The sequence below is a fragment of the Myotis yumanensis genome, unplaced genomic scaffold (genome assembly GCF_028538775.1).
Source record: "Myotis yumanensis isolate MYYU_CA2020_CCGP unplaced genomic scaffold, mMyoYum1.0.hap1 SCAF_6, whole genome shotgun sequence".
Lineage (NCBI taxonomy): Eukaryota > Metazoa > Chordata > Mammalia > Chiroptera > Vespertilionidae > Myotis > Myotis yumanensis.
In genome coordinates, this window is record NW_027223757.1 from 77,570,327 (window position 1) to 77,594,601 (window position 24,275).

The 24,275-nt window shown below is 38.1% G+C and overlaps 1 protein-coding gene across 1 annotated transcript in view; it reads left to right on the top strand.

Moving 5' to 3' along the window:
• Positions 1-24,275, top strand: part of PKHD1 (PKHD1 ciliary IPT domain containing fibrocystin/polyductin) — a 414,612-nt gene that overhangs the window by 349,401 nt on the left and 40,936 nt on the right. The window contains exon 61 of the mRNA XM_070418435.1: positions 16,911-17,925. Within this exon, the coding sequence (XP_070274536.1) occupies positions 16,911-17,925 (1,015 nt within the window). The remainder of the gene's footprint in view (positions 1-16,910; positions 17,926-24,275) is intronic.

The following is a 24,275-nucleotide window of genomic DNA, read 5'->3' on the forward strand; positions in this document are numbered from 1 at the left end:
TTCAAAGGCTTTTCACCCTGAATCTCTAGTGCCTTTCTAAATTCAGGCTAGGCATTGTCAGCCAAAGCTGCCATCCATCTGGGACAATTTTAGAGTAAACTTTATAATGATATTTGTTTAGCCAGTGTTTATAATGTTCTACTTTAGAGTAAATTATGGAATGGATTTTGCCATCCTCCAATCGGCACAGAAAGAATGTTAGAAGAATCTTCTTAGAAATTTAAAGAATATCAGATGTAGATTGGTGGAATGGAATTTGGATAGAATTCTGGAAGATGGAATTCTGGTCATGAGGACATGAAAAACTCACATAAGCTATTGAGCAAGGTGTTTGCATAGCAGATATAGCGGTGTTTGTCCTGACAGCAAGTTTTGTTGAAGCTCCACTGAATATACCACTCCTCACCCCAGTTGACTGCTAATCTATCACCACACTTTTCCAACTGAGACTGTAGATGGCCTTGCAATCCTCCCTAAGACAATATTTGGGCACCACTGCCACAGATGGGCACCAGCCCTTGATGTGAAACATTTTTTCCATTTTAAGTATGTTAGAACAAAGAAGTTGCTTTGGAAAAGAGTGAAGTTTGCACAGAATACATGGGAGCAATTGACAAAGGATCTTGAGTTATTGGGTGAACCATGTACCTACAGGTTGAGTAAACACAGAGTAGGACTTCTGGATGATGAGCTTACAAAAGTGAACAGTCTTAAAAGCATTGGGAGAATGCTTCTAAGAATAAAACATTTCACATTTCATAGGAGTAGTAAAATTTTTCTCCTTTTATTTTTCTTTACCCCATTTCATAATATGAGGACAAATATGCTCTCAATGAAATTAACAGTGGGTGATTTCAAAACAAATAAAAGGAAATACTTCTATACTCGGTGTATAATCAGGCCATAGACTTTTCTTGAGTAAGGTCAGGGAGTCAAATACTGAAGAGGAAAAGAAAAGAGAGGAAAAATTGGTTAATTTTATGACCAATAATAACATTGTACTTATGCCCTAAGACAAGAATAATATGGTTGAAGCTTTGGGGCATAAATTGATCGTCTCAGAGGACAGGAAGGAATTCTCCCACTCTTATTCCTAACAATTTCAATGGCACCAAAAAATGGGCCAAATGCATTATGGGGTCTAATATTTTCCCACGAGGCAGTTCCTATTAGCCTGGAAAACCATTCTTAAAAGAGCAGTGGCTAATTTTATCTGGAAAATCTTGTATTTCAGGGGAAACAAGCATCAAATCCAAACAAAAAGAATTTTATAGTCAGTGAAATGATAAAATCCCCAATAATAGATATGGTCTAATTTTGCTTTTGACCTAGTAGGTGAATGTCTCTAAACTTAATATTCATATAACTAACTTAGTGTATCATAGTGGATGGAAATTGGCCTTTGACACAGAGCAGGCCCAATGGAAAGCACACGAGCTATCCCTTAAGAATTAGAAATATGTTCTTTCCCTTTTGCCAAACTGTTTTTTTTTTCCAATTTTTAAACCAGCTTTTTTGGAGTTTTTGATTTTCTTGGTATGCAGCGAGCTGCTTCAGCTCTTGTATCCAGACCTTAGTGGAGCTTTGAATCCTTAGCTGTCGTTAGGGCTCCCAAATTAGTTTTTGAGTTAGCCACCAAGTGAAGATCACTAGGAAGGCAGAACTCATCTGTAGCCAATTCTCAAGAACATCATGAGAGCAACAATACTTTCATTAAATGGAGTCTCCTAAAATGGTAGATGAAGTCTTAGGTCAGAAAGTCAGGGCATTTATTTGGTCTTTCTCTCAATTTTGCTTCTAAACCAACTGGCACCTTAGCCTTTCTTTCTTTCTTTCTTTCTTTCTTTCTTTCTTTCTTTCTTTCTTTCTTTCTTTCTTTCTTTTGCCTCTGTGTACTTATTCACTTTTAAAATTTATTTCATTTACTTATGCAAAATGTTAATATTGTGTGAGGCAGAGTAATTGTCTCCAGTTAACAGATACCCCTCCCCCTCCCCAAATCTCAATTGTTTAAGAAAAGGATATTTTTCTGTCACCCACATCTGAGCCTGAAGAAGAGTAGGTAGCTCCCCTGGCAGCTGTGCTCCTAGTGGTGACTCAAGGATCTAGGCTGCTTCTAAAATCTGGTTTGCCATTTGGAGTCATTTAAGTCCAGTTTCAATACCACTTTCCTTATTTGGAAAATGAAAACAATAAAAACCTCTCAGTTTGTCATAATGATTAAATAAAATAAGACATGTTGAATGATTCTAACAGTACCTGGCACATAGAATACACTCAGGAAATTTTGATGTTTCTTCTTTCTGACAGTGTGTATATCAGGCACTGGTGCTAGTGTATGGGAGGGGAGGGAGACATGCTAAGATGAGAAAGGCTGATATCTGTACTCAAATAACTCATAAGCCTACTGTCTCTAAAAGAGAAGGCAAATGTGTTACTAGAGACATAGCTCTAAGTTCCATGAAGGCAAACACTGTGCCTCTCCTTTTATTTTTCACTATCATATTCCCAGAGGCAGAGTCACTATCAGGATAATGATAAATGCCCAATAAATAGTGTTAAATTAATGCTTACAATAAAGGAAGTAGAAAAGGAGATTATTTTACCATTTTCTTTCCTCATTACCCACCCTGCCCAAGAATTTACAAAAATCTGAGATGGTTAGATAATGCCCAAGATGACTATTGATTTCCTGATTCTATACCAGACTGCATCCAAATTGAAAAGATCAGCTTTATATGCAAACCATAGTCCACAGCTGCTATGATTCTTAAATTTTATATATGGTTGAGTATAGTAACACAAATTTTGCTTAATCAGTTATTCTTTTTCATGTTGAGCCTGTATGTAGCACTTATTGACATCTGCACATATAAGAACAGTGCCTGTTCTTACAGCTTCAGCCACTACTTTGCCTCCCAGTTTGTATAAAGCCTGTGCTATAAATAAGCCATTCTGTCTGAATGTCTGGTGCCCATTGTGCATCTCAGTAATCTAGCTATGTTTTCTTGCTCAAAATTGAATTCCAAATGTCCTTTAAACCCCTTCACCTTGCTGAATTGTGTTGCGCCTGGTTTCAAGTGAAGCCGATGAACTTAAAAGATATCTTGAAAGTAGCTTACCTGGGAGCCCCTGGCCTAGGATCTTATTTTTAACAATTCTAAAAAATTATTTGTTCAAATGACTGGACAGCATCTGGTTAACCAGATCCTGATTTCCTTCAACTCTCCCTCCTGGATCATATTTGTTACCTTCAGTGAGCAGACTGTTTGGGTGGCTGCCTCGTCTTTCAACCCATGTTCTCCTGCCATACTTCATGGACGTTAGTACAATGAAGTTTTATGCAATATCCCTGTGGATAAATACCCATGTATATTGCTTTGTACACATGGTAAGGAAGTTAAGGTGCATAATAGCCTTCTGTTGCCAAAGGTCACCAGAAGGAGGAAGAAAATAAATTGGAAGTGACATCATCAAACTAGTGTCTCTGTCCATCAGATCACAGCACTTGTCCTGGTGAGATTCCCCTTGGCTCTCCCTTTCTTGGCTGACACCAGGATGCTTCATTTCCTGCTTACAGAGAGCAGCAGGGTTAGGCTGTCCACTCACCTTGACCTTCTGTGAGGGGGACCATGTTGTTTTCTGCTATTACAGTGCAAAAGCAGAAGCACCTGCTTCTTTTTCCTCCAAAGTGGAAGATCTGGGCACAGCAAAATAAGCAAGTAGATCCCACTGTATGCATTTTTCACCCATATTAAAACTGCCAAAACCCAAGTGCAAGAACTCATTCAGAAAGACTCCAGAATGCCAATTCTGGGCATATGGAAATTTCTTGTCCTAATCACATCAACAACCTTCTGTGCACAGTATATTGAGGACATTTCATCTTTATATCACAATGTCAAGGAAGGCAGATTTGCAGGGATTCATGGGATTTGTATTTGAAAAAGCTTTAACAGAAAAGATTGGTTTTCAGGTATTAGATGAAGCAAATGTTGGGATAAACTACGTAAAAAATGTATGTGAGAGAGGGCAAAGTTCAAGTCTAAATGTTGATAGATAATTCAAATAATACTTGTCCTCATCCTGTCTCCCGAGGCCAAAAACATTTTTTTAAAAAAGTCCTTTTATGGTCTTTGTTCCCTTCCTTAAATCAGGATCCTATATAATAAAAAGGTAATATGCAAATCAACCGAACGGCTAAACGACCGGTCACTATGATGTGCACTGACCACCAGGGGGCAGACGCTCAACGCAGGAGCTTCCCCATGGTGGTCAGTGCACTCCCACAGGGGGGTTGCTGCTCAGCCACAAGCCGGGCTGACAGCTGGTGAGAGCAGCGGCAGTGGCGGGAGCCTCTCCTGCCTCCGCAGCAGTGCTAAGGATGTCCACCAGTCGGACATCTCCCCAGGGCTCCCAGACTGCTAAAGAGCGGAGGCCGGGCTGAGGGACCTCCTCTCCCTCAGTGCACAAATGTCGTGCACCGAACCTCTAGTATATTATAAATGTTCAGAGAAAAAGATACATCTGAGAATAGCAAAGATGCTATATCCTTCAGGATAGGCTATTAGAATACCATAACACACACCTGCAAATATCAACAGCTGAGCACAAGAAAGGTTTATTTCTTGATTACACTTATTGTCTATCTCTGGTTGGTAGAGATCAGCCTCCACCTTGTACTTTGCTGGTCACTGCCTCAGAGATACCTTAAAACTTTTAGACTTGGCAAACATTTTATGTAAAAGGCCAAATAGTAAATACTTACAACTAGGCAGGCAATAGAACTTCTTCCACAATGATTCAACTCTGCTATTACAGTGCAAAAGCAGAATTAATAACAGTTCACATATGTAAACAAATGAATATGAGCTATGTTCCATTAAAACTTTATTTGCACCTGTAGCCAATGGGCTAGATTTGGCCTAAGGCTTGTAGTTTCCCAACTCTTTGCATTAAGTTGTGTGGCCCAAAAGGGACACTTGATACCTCTGTTCAATGATTAGTGACTAACTGATAATTCTACTCAACCATGAGAATATGGAGGAAGTACAAGCCTGTCAAGCCTAGCCTTATGTAGCTTTATATGTGTTGACACACATACCCTAAAAATAATGAAATCACTGGGCAGTTATTTTTACAGCTGCAAAATGCTTGATTAAGCTTACTGATCTTTTAGGGTTTTCCAGCCCCTCAATTTTCTCTTTAACTCAGGAAAACAGACTTTACAAGGTGGCAGTATTCATTTGCTGTTTAAGAGGCAGTAGAAGTGGCTGGTCCACCAAAAAAAGACATTGCTCAGCTCTGTGTGTTGGTCTTGGTCACCATGTCGGGTGTGAATAGCTGGGGTTATTTACCTCTTGAAATCTCCACCTTTGGGAATCCTAAGACAGGATATGCGTCCTAAACAGATCTGGGGGAAGGATTTGGAAGTAGCAAGGAGAGCATATTGTCAGATGACATTTCTCAACAGTGAAATTGCCTAAGGGACACAATCATTTTCTCACAGACCAATTTGAGAAGTTGCCTAGATATAGCAGTGCAACTGGGAGCAATGACAAGATGGGGTTTTCAGTTCATGTTACTATAAACGGAGTATCATTTAAACCTGTTTTACCATAGGATTATGTCACTGCATACATGTCACTTTCTAGCAAATCCCACCCTTCCCTCTACTTACAGCCAACCCCATTTTGCCCCCTCTTGAATCATCATTGTTTTATAAAGTCATATGGTTCCCTCCCTTCAGTTGACACACCTTTTTTTTAAGTTTTATTGCTACCGCTCTAAGGGCAAAACTTAGTCAATTTATTTTTGCACAGTGAAACTCATTGATATTTCTGATTTTCTCCATGTAAATAAAGATTTAGAGAAATGCAGGTTTGCATGTATTTATCTGTTAGTTAATAGAGACACTAGGAATATGTTATGTAGGTAATAAGCTGTCTATCAATTGAGATATCTGTTCACATTGATTATAGTTCAGACCTTCTAAAGTTTTAAGGTACTTTATTGCATATTATCATGCAAACAAAGCACTTTAGTGAACCACTTTAATACCGGCATACCTCAGAGATATTGCAGGTTCATTCCAGACCATCGCAATAAAACAAGTCGTAATCTTTTTGCTGGTGGAGGGTCTTGCCTTCAATTTGTAAAAAAAAAAAAAAAAAAAAAATGCAATATTTATGAAGTGCGATAAAGTGGAGCTCAGTAAAACAAGGTGTGCCTGTAATTAAATTGAAAAAGATAAAAACCGAGAACAGAACATGTACCTGGACTAAGAGCCATTAGTTGGTGATAGCTCTCAACTTTCATTCCCCCGAATCAGTTTCATTTCTGTTGAATATCAGAAGATTCTAGAGGTAATGATTACTCAACCATGACAAAGACTACCACTGTATAAAGAGTGGAAATGACTACACCCAAAAAACTACAATATTTTCAAGGTACAGATGATACTTTTATTTAAAGTAGTGCTGTACTATACCTTGAAATGAATTGTAATTGCGTTAAATGAAGGTGCTATTATGGTTTTCCCTCAAACGTTTTAATTTCATTCCGCAGATTAGTTGCCAAAATCAAGCTCTCATAGGGAAGTGCTCTGTTGTTTCTAAAGAGACAGTTACCCAAGTTTCTTTGTTTGGCGTAATAATAATAACACTTGCTATGTCCCAGGCGCACTGTTTAGAGCCTTTCAAAGTACATTTCTTTATCATAGCCACCTTATGAACTTGATACCATACCATCTTTCTTCCCACTTTGCAAAGGAGGAAACTGAGGCATAGTAAAGAGTAACTAGCAGAGCCAGCATTTGCACCTACACACTTTGCAGCCAGAGTCCATGTAAATAACCGGGCCATTAGAATAACCACTGTGCTATAACATCATTCCCAGCTGGGACAGTGGGATTGGCATTGAGATGCCAGTGGAGGGGCAGAAATATGTAAGGACTCCTAAAGCAACCAAATTATATAATTAAGGAAAATGTGTGCTCTTTTCGTTCTTATGTAAAATCGACCACAAATTCATGGAATATAGGCAACTTGACTTCATTTTACCTGGGACTATGGAGATATAGGGAAAATGTTAACTCCCTTTCTTTTAGTAACTGGTGTAGAGATTTTTTTTTCTTGAGTTAAATAAAATGTGAAGGAAAAGGAAGCACTCATAAGGTAAGCTTCCGTTTGTTTTCAACAGGTAAACAGTGAGTTGGGTCATTATAGTCACCTCCCCTCCTTCCCACCTGAACTACCCTTCAGGGCTTGTCTGCCACCAGCTCCCTTGGAAACTCTTTGCTGTGTCTGAGTTCCCATGCAGGACAGTGTTGCCTTGAAAAGAAGATTAATATAAAATGTCAGTCAAAGGTTTTATATTCCCAGCCCAGATCTTTATCTCAGAATAAAAAGGGGAAATTTATCTCTTGTGAGTCATGGGCATTAAGGAGCTGGGAACATTTCACTGGCAGGGAAACTTGGCAAAAATAGTCCTAGTGGATTTCAAGTTTATTTGACTAATTCTTTCACCACTTGTCAAACGAAACTACTTTTGTTTAGGTAACAAAACAAGCTGTTTCCTCTGCCATTTCTCCAGTGAGTCGTATAGGCACTTGTGGCAAACACACATTACTGCTAACTGTTATGATGTTTGCTGTCAAATTCATTTATTTATACAACTGCTGTAAAAAGCCTGAGGCCCATAAGCAGCCATGAAAGATTTCAGAGTCATGGTGTGGGGTCATGAGAGGGGGAAAAAAAGTCTCCACTGGTTATGAGAAAGGAACTGACACAGGAAATGGTCACATATGGCGTAGATTTATTGTGTCCGGGGCTTCCCATTCAAATCTCATTACAGCCACAGCTCAGAGCTGGGCATGGCACAGTCACATTCATTTTCGTTTTGGCATCCAACAGAATTACTGCTGCAGCTTCAAACCGAGGGCTGGGGAAGGGATCAGTTTATCATTCTGGGGAAAGAGTGAACCGAATTGTATTTGTAAGGAATGCTGTTGGCTGCCCATGCCTTTAATCTGAGCCATGAACATCACTTTCTTTAAATCTGGCAGGCAAGGTTTGCTTGTGAAAAAGAAGTAGGAGGGTAGAGAGAAAGAGTGGGGTAGGCATGGAGAGTATTACAAAAGGAATAAGGGGAAAAGTGAAGATTAGATGAAAAGGAAAATCATTTTGAATATTTATGTATTTGTGGAAAAAATAGGTGTCCTGCTTATAGATACACATGCATATGTATATGTATATATGTATGTATGTATGTATGTATGTATGTATGTATTTCTTGCCAATATTTAAAAAAAAAACAGAGGGCACTTATGCATTTCTTATGTTCACATGTTAGAATTTCCTTCACCTGTAGCCTGCTTCTTTCAACATTGTTCATTATGACTGCTTGCAATGCTTACAGATACTGTTTCTGGCTCCAAGGCAAATGTTATTAGTTTGAGATGGGGACAATGCCAAAAAAGGCAAAAGGAGAGTGTGAAGTATTCTAAGAAACACACCTTTTTTGATTACAGTGAACATAACAGCTTATATCTATTAGCACATTTTGTCCCAACTCTGCATATGCATCATCTCATTTAATCCAGTTCTTCAGCCTGTGAATTGGGGACTAGTCTCAATCCTTTGTACAAATGGGCTAACTGAGTCTAAGGGAGGATATATAACTTGCCTGTGGTTTTACAGCCGGAAAGTGGCAGAGCCAGGATGCAATGCAAGTTTCTGTGATTCAAAAACTTGATCTCTCGGCCCCTAAGCTATACTTCCTGAGCTTGCATTTGCTTTGGCTGTTTTCAAGGTTGTATTCACAGAATCAAACATAATTGAGACCATGCCCACTGATGTTTGCCGGTCACATCATAATACAACAAAATGACAATAATATAAAAACACTTTCTAAGCCACTTATTTCAAGAAAATATAGTAAAAGAATACAAAATGATCTTCTGGAACTTCTACTGGTGGACTTTTATAGATGAATGGATTCTCACCAATAACAGTAAGTTTTTTTAATTAAAAAATGGAAAAATGGTTGATTCAGAAGAAGGGTCTTTTTGTTCCATATCTGACCCTACTCCCCAACAATCCTCTTCACCATTTTATCACTTATTTTCATCTCCTGATCATTTTTCCCCCTCAAAGTAACACTTTTATGAAAAAGGGAAAAGTATTTTAAAATACTCACCCAGAGAACTTACGGCCTTATAGACATCCTTGTCTCATGTAGTGGGTGGTCTTATGTGGTTTTTCATTTTTCTCAGATTAGTTGGCAAATGTATTCTATTATTATCTTTGCAAGATATAATGTCTCTTGGAAACCAGACCCAAGTACAAGAACCTTGGTGAGATTGTTCATAAGGTTGGGACAGGTTCTCTAACCTGCTGCTCCTAAAGTCCATCAGCCCGTTAGGCCTGCAGATGTGTATTCTGGGTCCTGTGAGGTATCTTCAGTCCTTTTGAGCAATCTTCACACTTGGTGATTTCTTCTCTACCTTCTCTTATCTCCCGAGAGTTGGGAGCTACTTCACCACATCAGTCACCAGCTTTTCGAGCGCTAAGAGACCATTCTACTCAGTGCCACTGTCTAGCAAGTTAGGAAACCCAACCTGGAAATGCCTTCATCTTGAAGCTCCAGGACCAAAACTTTTTTAAAAAAATATATTTTATTGATTTTTTACAGAGAGGAAGGGAGAGGGATAGAGCGTTAGAAACATTGATGAGAGAGAAACATCAATCAGCTGCCTCCTACACACCTCCTCCTGGGGATGTGCCCGCAACCAAGGTACATGCCTTTGACCGGAATCGAACCTGGGACCTTTCAGTCTGCAGGCCAACGCTCTATCCACTGAGCCAAACCGGTTAGGGCCAGGACCAAAATTTTTAACCCATGCTGTTCTTTTTCAACTAAATGAACTTGAAGTTTGTCAAATTACATTTTCTATAATACCACTATATGTGTGTATACTAGTAGGTATATGTTCAAATATATATATACCTCATCCCTCTTACAATGACTACAACTACCATATTATAGTCATTCAATAGACTTTAAAGACCTATAATTCTAGACTCCAAATTAACAAGGTGGCATTTTCTGTCACCTCTACTGAATCTACTATGCAACAGAACATCACTCTCAATTTACCTTCACCTTACACACATAAGGCATGGCCCTTATTTTTGAAGTTAAAAAACATAATTTTAGCTAGAATCCCCCATTCTAAAAAAGTAGACTGTTTTTCTCTATTATTTCTAATATGACCAAAATATATTTTCTTCAACTTTTTTCTCAAATTTCAGTTACTCCCTTTATGTATTTTAGGAGCATAGCTTTCAGATTTTGGAGTCCCACTCCTCAAACCCTGAGGATCTATGACAACATATATGAGTGAGGATAAATTCAACCTGTCTTCACTTTATTAAATCTGTGGCCATTTATGTTTGTTAAATTACAAATAACGAGGTATAAATGTTGTTTGACAGAAAAGAATTGTAGATGATTTCTTTTCATTTCTTGAAAATAAGAGAATGATTATATATTTTGTTTTTGTCAAAATCTTCTATACTTTACTGTACCATGAATTGTGAAATCATCACAAAATGGCCAAAAAAAATGTATTGCAGGAAATGGTGGTATTAACCTTGAGGAAAAAATCATTAATGTTGATGTGTTTCATTCAATTTTAAACATATAAGTTTTTCCCTTTTGTTGAAAAGGGGAAGATGGAAGGATTCTATGTGCCTTTGAGTCAAAACATTAATTTTAAAAATACTTTTTTTTCCTTTCCTTGCGATCCATTTGTCTAAATAAAGGATGGAAGTTGTTTCTATTTTCTTTTCTTTTAATTTTTTTTTCTGGCAAAGACTACCCCCTTGGCATATTTTCTTTTCAAACGTGAAATGAGGTGGAAAATCCTCATTTCACGACAGGAAGGACAAATATTGACACGAAGTTAATATGTGTTAGAACCCTGGAAGCAACCTGAGTGTACATGTGGACACACGCATACACGTATGCACCGTCTCCTCTTTCTCCTCCTCCATCAGACATTCCTAACATGCCTCTTTCTTGGTGTTTAGGTCCATGGTTTCCAATCCAGGGAAGACAGGCTGAGCATAGTGTATGTCTAGGCTATTTTAGGATGTCAAAGTATACACACAGCAAGTGCCATGTGCACACATAGACTCACAAATACAACCTGCTTAATCTAATTTCCCCCACTTAGAGAAGAGCTTCTGGACTTTATCACTGTTCTTGTCCATCTTGAATGCAATAGCATATGCCAAGCCAATACTTGCTGGTCTCCCAGCATTTATTAAGTCCTGTCCACTCTTGTCTTTTTTGAGAGGAATGCCCTGGGGTGACTGGACTGCTGCCCCTGACAGGCTGTGTCACTTATCTATTCACATTGATTATGAAAGTCAGCTGTGGTCAGACTTTGCTTTCTTCCTCCTCTCCCCCACTACCCCCCTTTTTCTCTCAACCCCTCTTACAAGCACCCCTGCCTGGATTTTCATGAGGAAATAATCAGATTAGGCTTTTCACGGTGAGTTCATATGGAGTTCTCTTTCTCCAGTGTGCTACTAACTGAATAAACGTGTTTAGTGGTAAATTGTAAATGACATTATGATTACCAAAGCCAGCATGGGTTTCATTTAAAAGTGATCAGAATTGCAGACCACAAAAATTGTGACTGGCAGATAAAGCCGTTTGGAGAAGTGGGAAAAGAAAAGGCAAAAACAAGTGAGAAGGATAATCATTACTCAAAATAAAACCTTCCCCAACTGAGAAAAGCAGGAAGGAAAGAAATCTAGAGGAAGAAAAGATAGACTCTATTTAGAAGGGAGAGTGACCTATGACACCTGCCTGCTGTAACTGGGAGAGTGACCTATGACACCTGTCTGGCTGTGTGCATAGCCTTCTTTTCCTAGTTAACGTGTATTCTCTCCCCCAATTAATAACTATACCCAATTAGCAACTCTGGAACCCCAAAGTATTGCTCACATGGTGTGCTTTATTTTTGCTTCACATTAAAATTTACATACTAGAATTGATTAACTCTGAAGACAAAATAGGAAAGTGGATGGTAAGATACTGATAAACCACCCTGTCTCTCAGTCATCGGTAAAATTCTGGAGAAACAAAACCTAATTTCTTATAAGTGAACACAAGATTCCAAGTTTGTCTATAAAATTAAATAATTAATGTCAGTTGCTGATCAGCTTTAGGCTATCACCTTTGCTAAATTTGTGGCTGTCCGTTTATACTTCTGGGATAGTATGCTAAAGTATTAAAAAGGCCAAATGGTAATATAAAAAAGCCAATGGAATCCCATCAAAATTGTGATTAGCCAAATAACTAAAAATCTTTCTGTGAGTTCCTTTTAATGGATTTGGGTAGAGAGAAATTCTGATTATTATAGCATCTTTCTCACAGTATTAATCACCACAGCTGACCCTACATCTAAATATAACCCCAAAATGAAGTTATTCAGATTACATTTTATTTTGCCAGAGGCATAGAATTTTGAAAGTATGCTTTTCTCTTCCATCTCTTCCTTGTTACTATTACTAAGTAATTATGTGAGTCAAAATTGCTGTAAGTCAATTTTTCTTTTTTTATCCTCACCTGAGGATATTTTATTATTATTATTATTGATTTTAGAGAGAGGGGAAGAAGAGAGAGAGATGAATGTGAGAGAGAAACATCAATCGGTTTCTTCCCATATGTGCCCCAACCAGGGATCAAACCGGCAACGTGTATATGTGCCCTTACTGGAAATTGAACCCACAGCCTTTGGATGAATGGGACGACACTCCAACTAGCTGAGTGACCCAGTCAGGGCAAGTCAATTTTTCTACCTCTGAACTAAAGATAATTAAACCTGCCATTAAGAAGTTTTAGGTAAAGAGTATTGGGGATAGAAGAAAAGAGAGGGGAAGAAGGAAGAAAGAAAAGAAGGGAGGGAGGGAAGGAGGGACAGAGGCAGGGAGGGAGGGAGGGAGGAGAGAAGAATTAGGGGAACTGACAGTTATTACCTAAGTACTGGTTATGTTATGCTGATTATTTCTGGGGCTATTGTTTGGTCATCCTGGACTGGTTGCTCCTAATGATGGGCTGCTTCTTGGAATGTTCACTGCAGATTGTGGGTCAGAATTTTATTTTTGTGTGTGATCTAGTCATTGTCTGTGTGCATGTTCAGACTCTTACTCTTCAACTCGTCTTCAAGGCTTCTCTAGGAAAATATCTGACATCTAAATACCTAAATGTTAGTTGGTGTTGTTACTTTTTTAAGTACGCTTTTTTTTCTACCTTACTACTTACTGACACAGTAATAACATTGACATTGTCCTCACCATCAACTTTCAAAATCATGAACTGAAGTGTCTTTCCAGCTCACTTGTTCAAGAGCCCTTTCCTTGTGACATTAAACCCACCACCATGTGCCTTTGTTTGACATACATTAGTACCCTCATTTCATTCCCTTCCTTATGCAACTGAGGTGTGCTGTACTTCATTATAATTAGACTAGAGGCCCAGTGCACGAATTTGTGTATGGGTGGGGTCCGGCCAGCCTGGCCCCAGTTGGGGCAGATTGGGGCCAGGCCTATCAGGAGGAGGAGACGGTGTGAGGTTGGCTGGCTGGCTGGCTGGCCATGATTGGGCCAGATCAGGGTCAGGCTGGCTGGGGGGAGTAGCCGTGGGCAATTGGCTGGCAGGCCCCGTCTCTGATTGGGGTGGGGGCGGTTGATCAGGGATCAACGGCTGGGGGAGGGGCCTTGGGAGGTTGGCAAGCCATCCCCACCCCCAATTGGTGTGTGTGTGTGTGGGGCGGGGTGAGCGGGGACAAAGCTGGCTGGGGGAAGGGGCCACGGGAAGATCAGGGTGGTGGGGCCCATCGGGGGTGGGGCTGTCAGGGGGAAGGGCTGCAGGAGGTTGGCCATTGGCACCGCCCCCTATTAGGGTAGGGGGCAATCAGGGGCAGGGCTGGCTGGGAGGAGGGGCTGCAGAACAATCAGGGGTGGGGTCGGCCAGGGGAAGGGTCACGGTGGGGTTGGCTGGCTGCCTCGCCATCAATAAGGGTGGGAAAGGCCAATCAGGGGCGGGGCTGACTGGGGGAGGGACAACAGGAGGTTGGCCAGCTGGTCCCACCCCCATCAGGCTGGTTTGCTGGCTGCAGTGGGCGTCATAGCGACCAGTCATTCAGGTTGTTACTGCATTCTGGTCACTGGCTTTTTATATATGTAGACATTTGCAAATATCTTTAATACCTGTGACCCTCTGTCCTTTCTTGGCAAAAACCCAAGCTTCAGTGAACCCAGCCATCCTGTTTGTCCATGCCATCTCATTAGACATACCCAAGGCATGAGTGCATTTGCTCTCCACAGCACGGCTGACTGAGGTTTCAGGGAAGTCCCATGAAGCTGATCAAGTTTAGGTTTCAGGGTCCTCACTTACATGGGCCACTTCTAAGACTCCAAAAGGAATCCTAGCAATATGTCTATATAGCCCTATGTTTTTGTAAAATTTTTAAAATTGAACATTTTTAACTAAAATTTGAAATAATATTGTTTCCACTCTAAATTCTCCATCATAATACTATGATGATGGAGAATTGGGTGGCAATGGAATAGCCACAGCACTTTTTTATGAGGAGGTTGGGTGGCAATGGAATAGCCACAAGCACTTTTAGGATCGAGCTAAGGGAAGTTGAGTTCGATATTCATTTGATGTAAGTTTAATAGGATGTGGTTTTTCTGGTTCACAATCACATCTATGTAAAGTTCTTACTAGCCACCCATGTCAACTTACAATGCTATGACACACAGGAACAAGGCCCTAGGTCACACTGTTATGTGAATGAATCCTAAGGACTGAGAAGAACATGAGAGGTGAAAGAGAAGTATGTTTTAAGTGACAGTGTCATAAAAATTACTCTGTGCAAATTTATTCAAATATTATAGCTCACACATGAGAAAACCTTTCTAGGAAATTTTCCATATTTGACAAAAATTTTAAACATTTATATATTACCAGGTATGAGTTGTGAAGCTGAAAAGAACTCTTCTAAACTATCGTGATAAAAACAACAACAACAATGTCAATCATCCAGATTAAAGAAACAACTGAATTATCTTTCTGTTATCCCTATAGAAAATATTACAACATTGTTGTCAGATATAGGAGATCTACAAAAGTGTCCAACAAAACTATAGGAAAAAAGTAATACAGAGGTGTGTTGGGTAATTAATTAATATTACTTTTCCTTAGATTTTATCATGTTTATGTGCTTAATTAATAATAATTTATATTTCAATTTAGTGAATTTGATTTCTTTAAGAGACAGAACAATTCAAATTTTGTGTTTTATGTCAATTTTCAAGAAAGTTGTTTATTTCATCTAAATTGTTGAATTTGTTGGCAGAAAGTTTGTAATGGTGTCTTAACCTTCATCCACAGCATCTGTAATATTAATCCTTCTTTAATTCTTGGAATGGTGTTTTCTGTTCTCTTTATTTTTGCCTTGAGCAATGTAATGAAGGGTTATTCAGTTTGGGGATATTTTCTAAGAAACAAGTTTTAGCTTTGCTTACATTCTCTGATTTTGTTTGCTTCTTTTCTATGTCATTGATTTCTGCTTTTATATTTATTATTTACTTTATTATTACTTATGTTTGGTTTGCTTTGTTCTTTTTAAAAAGCATTTAGGGTAAAATGGAATAAGAAATTATTTTTAGACAACTCTTTTGTAATGTAAGAATTTAACGTTATAAATTTCCTTCAAAGTACTGTTTCACTGCATCCCACGCATTTTGATTTGTTAAAATTTTATTATCATTTAGTTTAAGGTATTTCACAATTTCCCTTATGATTTTGACTACTGCTGCTATTAGTGTGAGGCACAAGTAAACCACGTCCCTTACTTTTACAGCCACATTTTGGTAATTAAATTTATTGATATACAGGCAGCTTTGGCACAAATTTCTAATCATACCATGTGGAAAGAAGGACATAGGAGGAGAGATCATGCTCATATTTAGTTAATCCTTCATTAGTAATAATTTGAGTTTTTATTTGTTGCTTGCAGTTCTTAGGCAACTTTGATGAACTTGCAATAAGGCAAGTACAAAAATCTAGAAAACAATACAAGACAATTTTGTGAGTATCGATTTTAAATCAAAGGAATTCTTTGCTGGAAGATTTATCTCTGTGGATTCAGAACAAGAACTACTCTAGGTTCATAGACAGGATGATTAGAAATGGTGGGATAATGGATAATGCTGTTTCTTTAAATATTTTTGTTAGCCCTGATTACCCCCAACTCTCCCCAAATTATTACTTTTTCCCCCTCTTCTGGTATTTCTTTACTGTTCATATACAGAAAAAGAAAGTGTGAGAAAATTATATAGTTTGATATCCAAACTCTTTAACAATCTGGTCAGAATATACCTCTTCATTTTTAATATATTGCCATACATTTTCTGTTACAGGTCCCTTAATTTACTTCTTTACCCATTGACTCAAGTATTACCCTATTCTCTCCTGTTTGTTTTATTGTTGTTGTTGTTCACTATGGAGACCTTAGTTATCATTCCCTTTTTCTTAATTATTTTATGTATTCACTGTTTTTACACTTAGCGATTACAGCCATTATTAACTTTAAATTACATTTATTATATAACATATACATTTACATTACATTAAATAGCTGTTATTTAATGTATGTGTCTTTAATATTTTGCCCAAGATTTCTTTGCAGTCTCGGTATCTAGCACACCAAAGTGTTCAAAAAATGTTTCATGTGGTTACAGATGATGATGAACGTGATGGATTGCAAATCATCTTTGAGCAATGGTGGTTCACATGTCACCTGTTTATTTTTCTTTATTTTATAGGTACATTTAGAGAAGAACAGAAATGCACATACCGATCCCTGATACAAGGCTACATCTGCAAAGAGACTGACCAAGTGATCTTAATTCTTGACATTGTTAATGCCACTTGGGCAATGAGGAAGTTATATCCTGTTGTTTCTGAGACTAGTGGTTTTGTTGACACCTTCAGTAGTGTAAATGCCAATACTTCCTGCTCTACTTCAGGGTCTGTATCTACTTTCTATTCCATTTTGCCCACCAGGGAAACCACCAAGGTCTGCTTTGTGGATCAGACTCCTCACATTTTGCGTTTTTTTCTCTTGGGGAACAAAAGTACCTCCAAACTTCTGTTGGCTGTATTCTACCATGAACTCCAGAGTCCCCATGTTTTCTTAGGGGAAAGTTTCATCCCACCTATTCTGGTTCAATCAACTTCCTCATTGCTGGATGAGTCTGTTGGTTCCAACTATTTCAGCATCATGGATAACCTCTTGTATGTTGTTCTACAAGGAGAGGAGCTGGTTGAAATACGCTCAAGTGTTTCCATTCATTTGGCCTTCACTGTGCTGTTTTCAGTCCTAGAAAAAGGCTGGGAAGTGGTGACCCTTGAAAGACTAACTGAATTCTTACAGATTAGCCAAGACCAAATTAGATTTATTTATGATATGCCTGGCAATGAAGCAACCTTAAAGGCCATTGCTGACCGTAGAGCAAAAAGAAAGCGCAATTGCCCAACTGTATCTTGTACCAGTTATTATAGAGCTGGTCAACGTAGACCTCTCATGATGGAAATGAACTCATACAGGGTTCCCCCACCGACCACCATGGAAACTATGTCAAAAGTGATGGTCATTGAAATTGGTGATCTGCCAACAGTAAGGAGCACTGGATGGATTCCATCCTTATCAAGCGACAAATTACAGAATTTGGCTCACCAGGTTATCACCGCTCAACAGACTGGAGTACTAGAGAGTATGCTCAATATGACTATTGGAGCCTTACTGGTGACTCACTCAGAGGAAGTCATTGGCTATGGGTAAGTACTAATTATAATAACTCAAATTAGGGCCGATTTCTTGGGTGCATATTGTACATGTCAATCTATTTATACTGAATTATGTAACCTTTCTGTTTCTTTAGGTAAGAACAAAAACTTAAGGAGCCATTTGTAGACTTAAATTCTCAATTTAAAAATTCTTTATTAAAACTATCTATATATTTATGATTATTCTATTCCCTAAGTAGTCAAAGACATTATATTTTGGTACTTTAAAGTGAAAAGCATGTAGGAAGAGATTTTTCTAAAGCCATTTGTTTTCACTTCATTTGATTATTTATTAGTGTAATGACTTTAAGCAGTAGGCTAGATTCTGGGGTGGCTAAGGTGAAACAGATATGAACAAAAACAGGACCTATCACCATTCCATAGAGTTATGAGCTAAAACTTCAGTACCGAGGGAGGAAGATGATAATAATTTTGCCTGTAGGTACTGAGGAAAGACTTATACTTTGGAAAATGTTGGAGTGATGATCAGGAGTTTACTAGGCTGAAGCTATGACCCTGATTGGGCTTTCTTTAATCTAGGATGATAAAGTTCTGAAAGGACACCTTTGTCAAATTGTGTGAGGCAGGAGCATCAATGATGCCAAAGACATTCTTGGCACAGGCCTGTGTAGGATCTGTAATATACTTTGTGCTGTGTTATTCTGACTCTGTAAGCTTGTATTTTGAAGTTCTCCACTAGATTTCCATTCAATACACATTTCAGAAGTAAATTTACCAGAATGTTTCCCTGATCTTAGTAACTGAAGTCTGTGAAGCACATATTAAGGAAAGGCAGGGGTACATTACTCTCAATTTTATAGACTACATTAGCAAAGGAATGAAGTTCATCTAAGGAATCTGCCATGAGGTCAAGACTGTTGGAGTCCCAAGCCCCAATTTTTAGCAGATACAAAAGAACCAGCCTGAGAGACAATATGAACTTGGCATAATGCTTAGAAAAGATATATAAAACTAACCACCTCAAAAAGGCTTGCTGCTTGACAGTAGAGGGCTCACCATGAGCAACATGGATAGTCCCTATAAACTTGTCCTGCCACTGGAAATACAAGCTCAAACCCATGCACAAGTTGAGGTGATGTTGGGTCCCTGAAATAGGAAAATTATTCAGATTGTGAGCTATATTACTCAGTGACATATGAGAGCACTCATATTCTTATAGATTATGCTGCTGTTACTGCTTTTGTATCTTATATGTGGTAGTGCTAATAAATAAGCAATTAATATGTAATGGGTATTAGTTACTCCTGTACAATCACTCCAATGAATGGGCAAGTTATTCTAAAGTAAAAAGCAAAAAGTAGTATCTTTACATCTGAGGCGTATTCAACTAATACATTGATTGCCTTTTTATACACAGAGCAACATATTTATACGAAAGCTTAGCTAGTGTTTTCGTGTTATATATTATGTCTTTACAATGGAGATAGGTGTCCTCTTTCCTACAGTACATTTATATGTATAGAATATGTAAAAAGAAAACTCAAGCATTTTTTTCTGAATTCTGGTTGATTTGAAGAGTTGGGGAACTGTTGGCTTAGAATTAAAGCATGCTCCTGGTTGCATGATTGTACAAAATCTATTAAATCTTAAAAAGTTTTACCAACCACTAACCCTTCAATATGTTATTAATGTTATTATGATATTATGCATGATAATATAAGAATCATGAATCTTAAAAAATTATGCTAATGCATGCTAGCTTATGTTTAAATATGGTTTCTTTCCTTTAGCCCAATTTCATTTAGATCCCTCTCGGTTCTTCTAGTGTATTAGATGTATGAGTGACTAGAGAGAAAAAGAGCTAGTCTATTGCTAAATTTTATTTAGATTTTACAGCACTGAGCTTTTCTAATAGGTTGACATTTAACCATGAGTGATTTTTATATTATATATTTTAAAAAGTCTCAGTGAATATTTAGCGTTTTACTAGAAGGAGGGAAATGTCAAAGAATAGAAGCAGTGGAAGTAGAACAGAGGAAACCCAGCAAAGAGAGCAGACTGAGAACAAGTTTAGGTACATGCACATACTAGTATGTGTGTGGACATCATTTTATCATAAGGATGTGAGATGGCTTCAGAAAAAGATTACCTTTATTGCCCACAATCTGTTGTAGCCAGTGTGTTTTCACTTTGACTCAGATATTTCTGATTTAATAAGAAACTATGTATATTATTGCATCAGTTTTCTGTAGGGGTGTATTATATCCCCCATTTCTCTCTATTCCTCTAGTATTTTAAGAAAAATTTTCTTAAAATTTAGACATAAGGCTAAAAAGCAAATAACATGAAGATAAGGACAGGCTGCTTCTTAAGAATACCTGAATAAATATCTGCAGAATGAGAACTGCTTCATCCTAAGGGATTGAGTGAGAATTAGCAAGGATTCCCATGTTCCTAAGAATTGCACAATATGGTAAACAACCCTGAAGCCCTGTGTAGGCCCCACGGCCGGCCGGTCCTGTTCTTTCAACTTTGATCATACATTAACAACCTAATGAATTGACCCTGAGACAGCAGAAATTAGTCTAGGGACACAGGGCTCTCAGTGAAAAAAGCACCAAGCACTATTGTTAATGGAATTTATGCATGTCAACAGATTGAGGCCATATCAAATATCTACTTTTCAGGAGGACTATTTCCTGCTTTCAAAAAGCTACCAAAGTTTGCTTTGTGGGGAGAAATGGAATGATATCTGCTTTTTAATTAAAATAATGCACAGCGAAGAATTGGGCTCGCCTGGTGTTTATCCTCTAGAGCAGTGGTTCTCAACCTTCCTAATGCCGCGACCCTTTAATACAGTTCCTCATGTTGTGGTGACCCCCAACCATAAAATTATTTTCGTTGCTACTTCATAACTGTAATTTTGCTACTGTTATGAATCGTAATGTAAATATCTGATATGCAGGATGTATTTTCATTGCTACAAATTGAACATAATTAAGGCATAGTGATTAATCACAAAAACAATATGTAATTATATATGTGTTTTCCCATGGTCTTAGGCGACCCCTGTGAAAGGGTCGTTCGACCCCCAAAGGGGTCAAGGCCCACAGGTTGGCGACCCATAGGTTGAGAAACGCTGCTCTAGAGGCATCTGAATTTAAGCATCCTCGCTTGGCTTGGTCCGTTTCATGAACCTGTTTCCCATCTTTCAAAACTTTGTTGGCCTCTGTTGTGAGTTGCTCAGTTTTCTCCTGGCTCCTTTATGCTTTTTGACTTACACTATTTTTATTCATTTGTATTATTTTAAGTAATTTCAATGAAGTAGAGGGAACAGAGATATACCTATGTTCAATCTGCCTTTTTTAAACTAGGGTTTCCCCATGGGGGTCTTAGTTCTATATTTTGTCTATTATCTGAAATTCTGGAAGGATACATTTTATATTGCTTCTCTTTCTTTTGGTAGCAACTTGATTTTTGCTCTCAAATTTCTTTACCTACTTTCTCTTCTTCTCCCCCCTTCTACTGCTTCATCAAAAAAATTCTTTGTAATATTGTAAAATGAAATATATTTATTTTTTAGTGGAAGTTTAGCTATTGAAATGCCAAAGCTATTAGTGGTTGGCAGAATTTCTAAAGTGACCTCCCATTGATTTGCTAATCCCAGGAACCTATGAATAGGATCAGATTGCAGTTCTATGAACACACTATGTTACATAGAACAGTTTACCTTAAGGTGCAGAGAATATCCAGGATTATGTGGGTGGACCCAATTAAACACATGAGCCCTTAAAGGAGGAGAGCTTTCTCCTGCTGTGCAAATAAGAAGGCAGAGAGAGTCACCGTGTCAGAGGACTTGAAGGATCACTACTTTTTTTTAATATATTTTATTGATTTTTTTTACAGAGAGGAAGGGAGAGAGATAGAGAGTTAGAAACATTGATGAGAGAGAAACATTGATCAGCTGCCTCCTGCACTGTGCCCGCAACCAAGGTACATGCCCTTGACCGGAATCAAACCTGGGACCTTTCAGTCCGCAGGCCGACGCTCTATCCACTGAGCCAAACCGGTTACAGCAAAGGTTCACTACTTTTAAGATGGAAGGGAACACGTGAGAAAAAAATAGGCGGGCTCCATGAATATGGAGCAGACATTGGCTAATAGCCAGCAAGGAAATAGGGACCTCAATTCTATAATTACAAGGAAATAAACTCCACAGCAATCTGAATGCATTCGGAAGTGGATTCATCCCCAAAGCCTCCACCCGAGCATTGAATTTAATCAAGCCTGTCTGGGCTCTTAACCCACAACCTAGAGATAACACATTTGTGTAATTTTAGGGCACCACATTTGTGTGATTTGTTATGCAGCAATAGAAAACGAATATGCCCTCTCACACAAAGCTCCTTCTTTATGACATTGCCACAAACCTTGGGCCCTGAAACCAGACATACTGAGGGTGAGCATGACACTCTGGGAGTATGTATCTGTACGTTGTTATACCTATCATGTGAACAGCCTTTTAAGTTCCCTTGTTCTGTGTAAGGAGCACGCTATGAAGCTGACTTGAGACAGAGAAGAAAAGTAGGAGAGACAATCGGTGAGACGAGTCTATTGGCACTCATTCTGGTTTAGCATCTTCTCCAGGCCCCCTGGGCACCCGCTTTGTAGGAAATAGCTATTTGGAGTTTGCAAAAGCAAAATCTTTCTCTCAATAGGGGAGGATATTCTTCCCAAGACTGGCAGAATTCTCATCCAGGAAGAGATTGCTATACTGGCCAGCTTGTCTCTTTCCTCCTTCATGGCAAAAACATCGCTTCATTGTAGAAGAATGTTTCTGCACCATTTCTTCTGTTCACCACTTTGTTTAGTTACGTGGATAGCAAAATTGTCATAATGGTATTTCATATATGTGGCTTTGTGGGAAAATGAGATGCTCTGCATAAGCAAAATTTCCATTTAATTAAAAATTGCCTCTTTTATCACTATATTTTTAAAAAGCTTTAATCTCTTAAACTTAAAAAAACCCATATTACCCAGCCTTATTAAATGGAAAATAATGTACATTATTCACATTTTTATTGATGGTCCATGGCCATTATCAAAGCTATCATTTATTCTATAGCCCTGTTTCTGCAGTGATGCCCTTAGGGACCATTGTTCTTATACTAAATGTTTGATTCTACTTCTAAACATTTGATTCTACTTCTGCATATTTTTTTCTGCTACTTTCCTTATAAATGGGATGTTAATTGTAATCCATTGCTGCTGTTAACATATCTGTATCCAGCAGTTTCCCACCCACATACACATGTACTTCTAATTCCAAAATCGAACCGCACTACCTTAAAATCAAGTAATTTATATTTATTTTTACAGATGGTGAAGTTGTAGGTAAATATAATAAAGACTTATGAAAGCTTAATGTTTTATATTACACAAACATTAATTGAACTGCTATTATGTGGCTCATATGAAAATTTAGAGATTTTAAAATTAATGGGTAGGCAAAATATCACATTTATGCAACTATTTAATAAGAATGTTGTATGAAATCTCATTATTCTATATCTATTACAAAGATATCACTGATTCAATATTATTGCTTAACCATTAATTTAGTTTTTTGTAAAACTGGCTTGAGTACATTTTTATCTTTATAATATTTATTAGGTAGTCAGGGCTTCAACTTACTATTAAATCCCCAAGAGTACTGAAGCACAGTGCCATGTGCAATAAATGATCATTAAGTACTAATTGCAAATATTGAAATGTAACCTGCTTGGCTTCTTTGCCATTCTAATACTCTTGTGCAACCAATATCTTGTATTAAATCTCATTCATCAGAAAAATCTTGAGTGATTTATTTTCCTTGTCCAAATTTGATTGCTACAACACCCCAATACAAGTTGAAAATTTTAAATATTTTGTGTATGATCTTAAAAATGTGTTCATAGTTTCCATTATTCCAGATATTTATGCTGGGTTTATTATAAAACATTATTTTAAATATATTTTATTGATTTTTTACAGAGAGGAAGGGAGAGAGATAGAGAGTTAGAAACATCGATGAGAGAGAAACATCGATCAGCTGCCTCCTGCACATCTCCCACTGGGGATGTGCCCGCAACCCAGGTACATGCCCTTGACTGGAATCGAACCCGGGACCCTTCAGTCCACAGGCCGACACTCTATCCACTAAGCCAAACCGGTTTTGGCTAAAACATTATTTTAAATGATGTACTAACTAAAATACTTAGGTTTTGACCTCTGATTTGACCTTGTGGGAAGACATGCTGTGTTTACTCTGTGTCTGTACATACCCTGGCACACTGCAACCTCAACCTAGGGTTACTCAAATCTCAAATCTCGATTTAAAT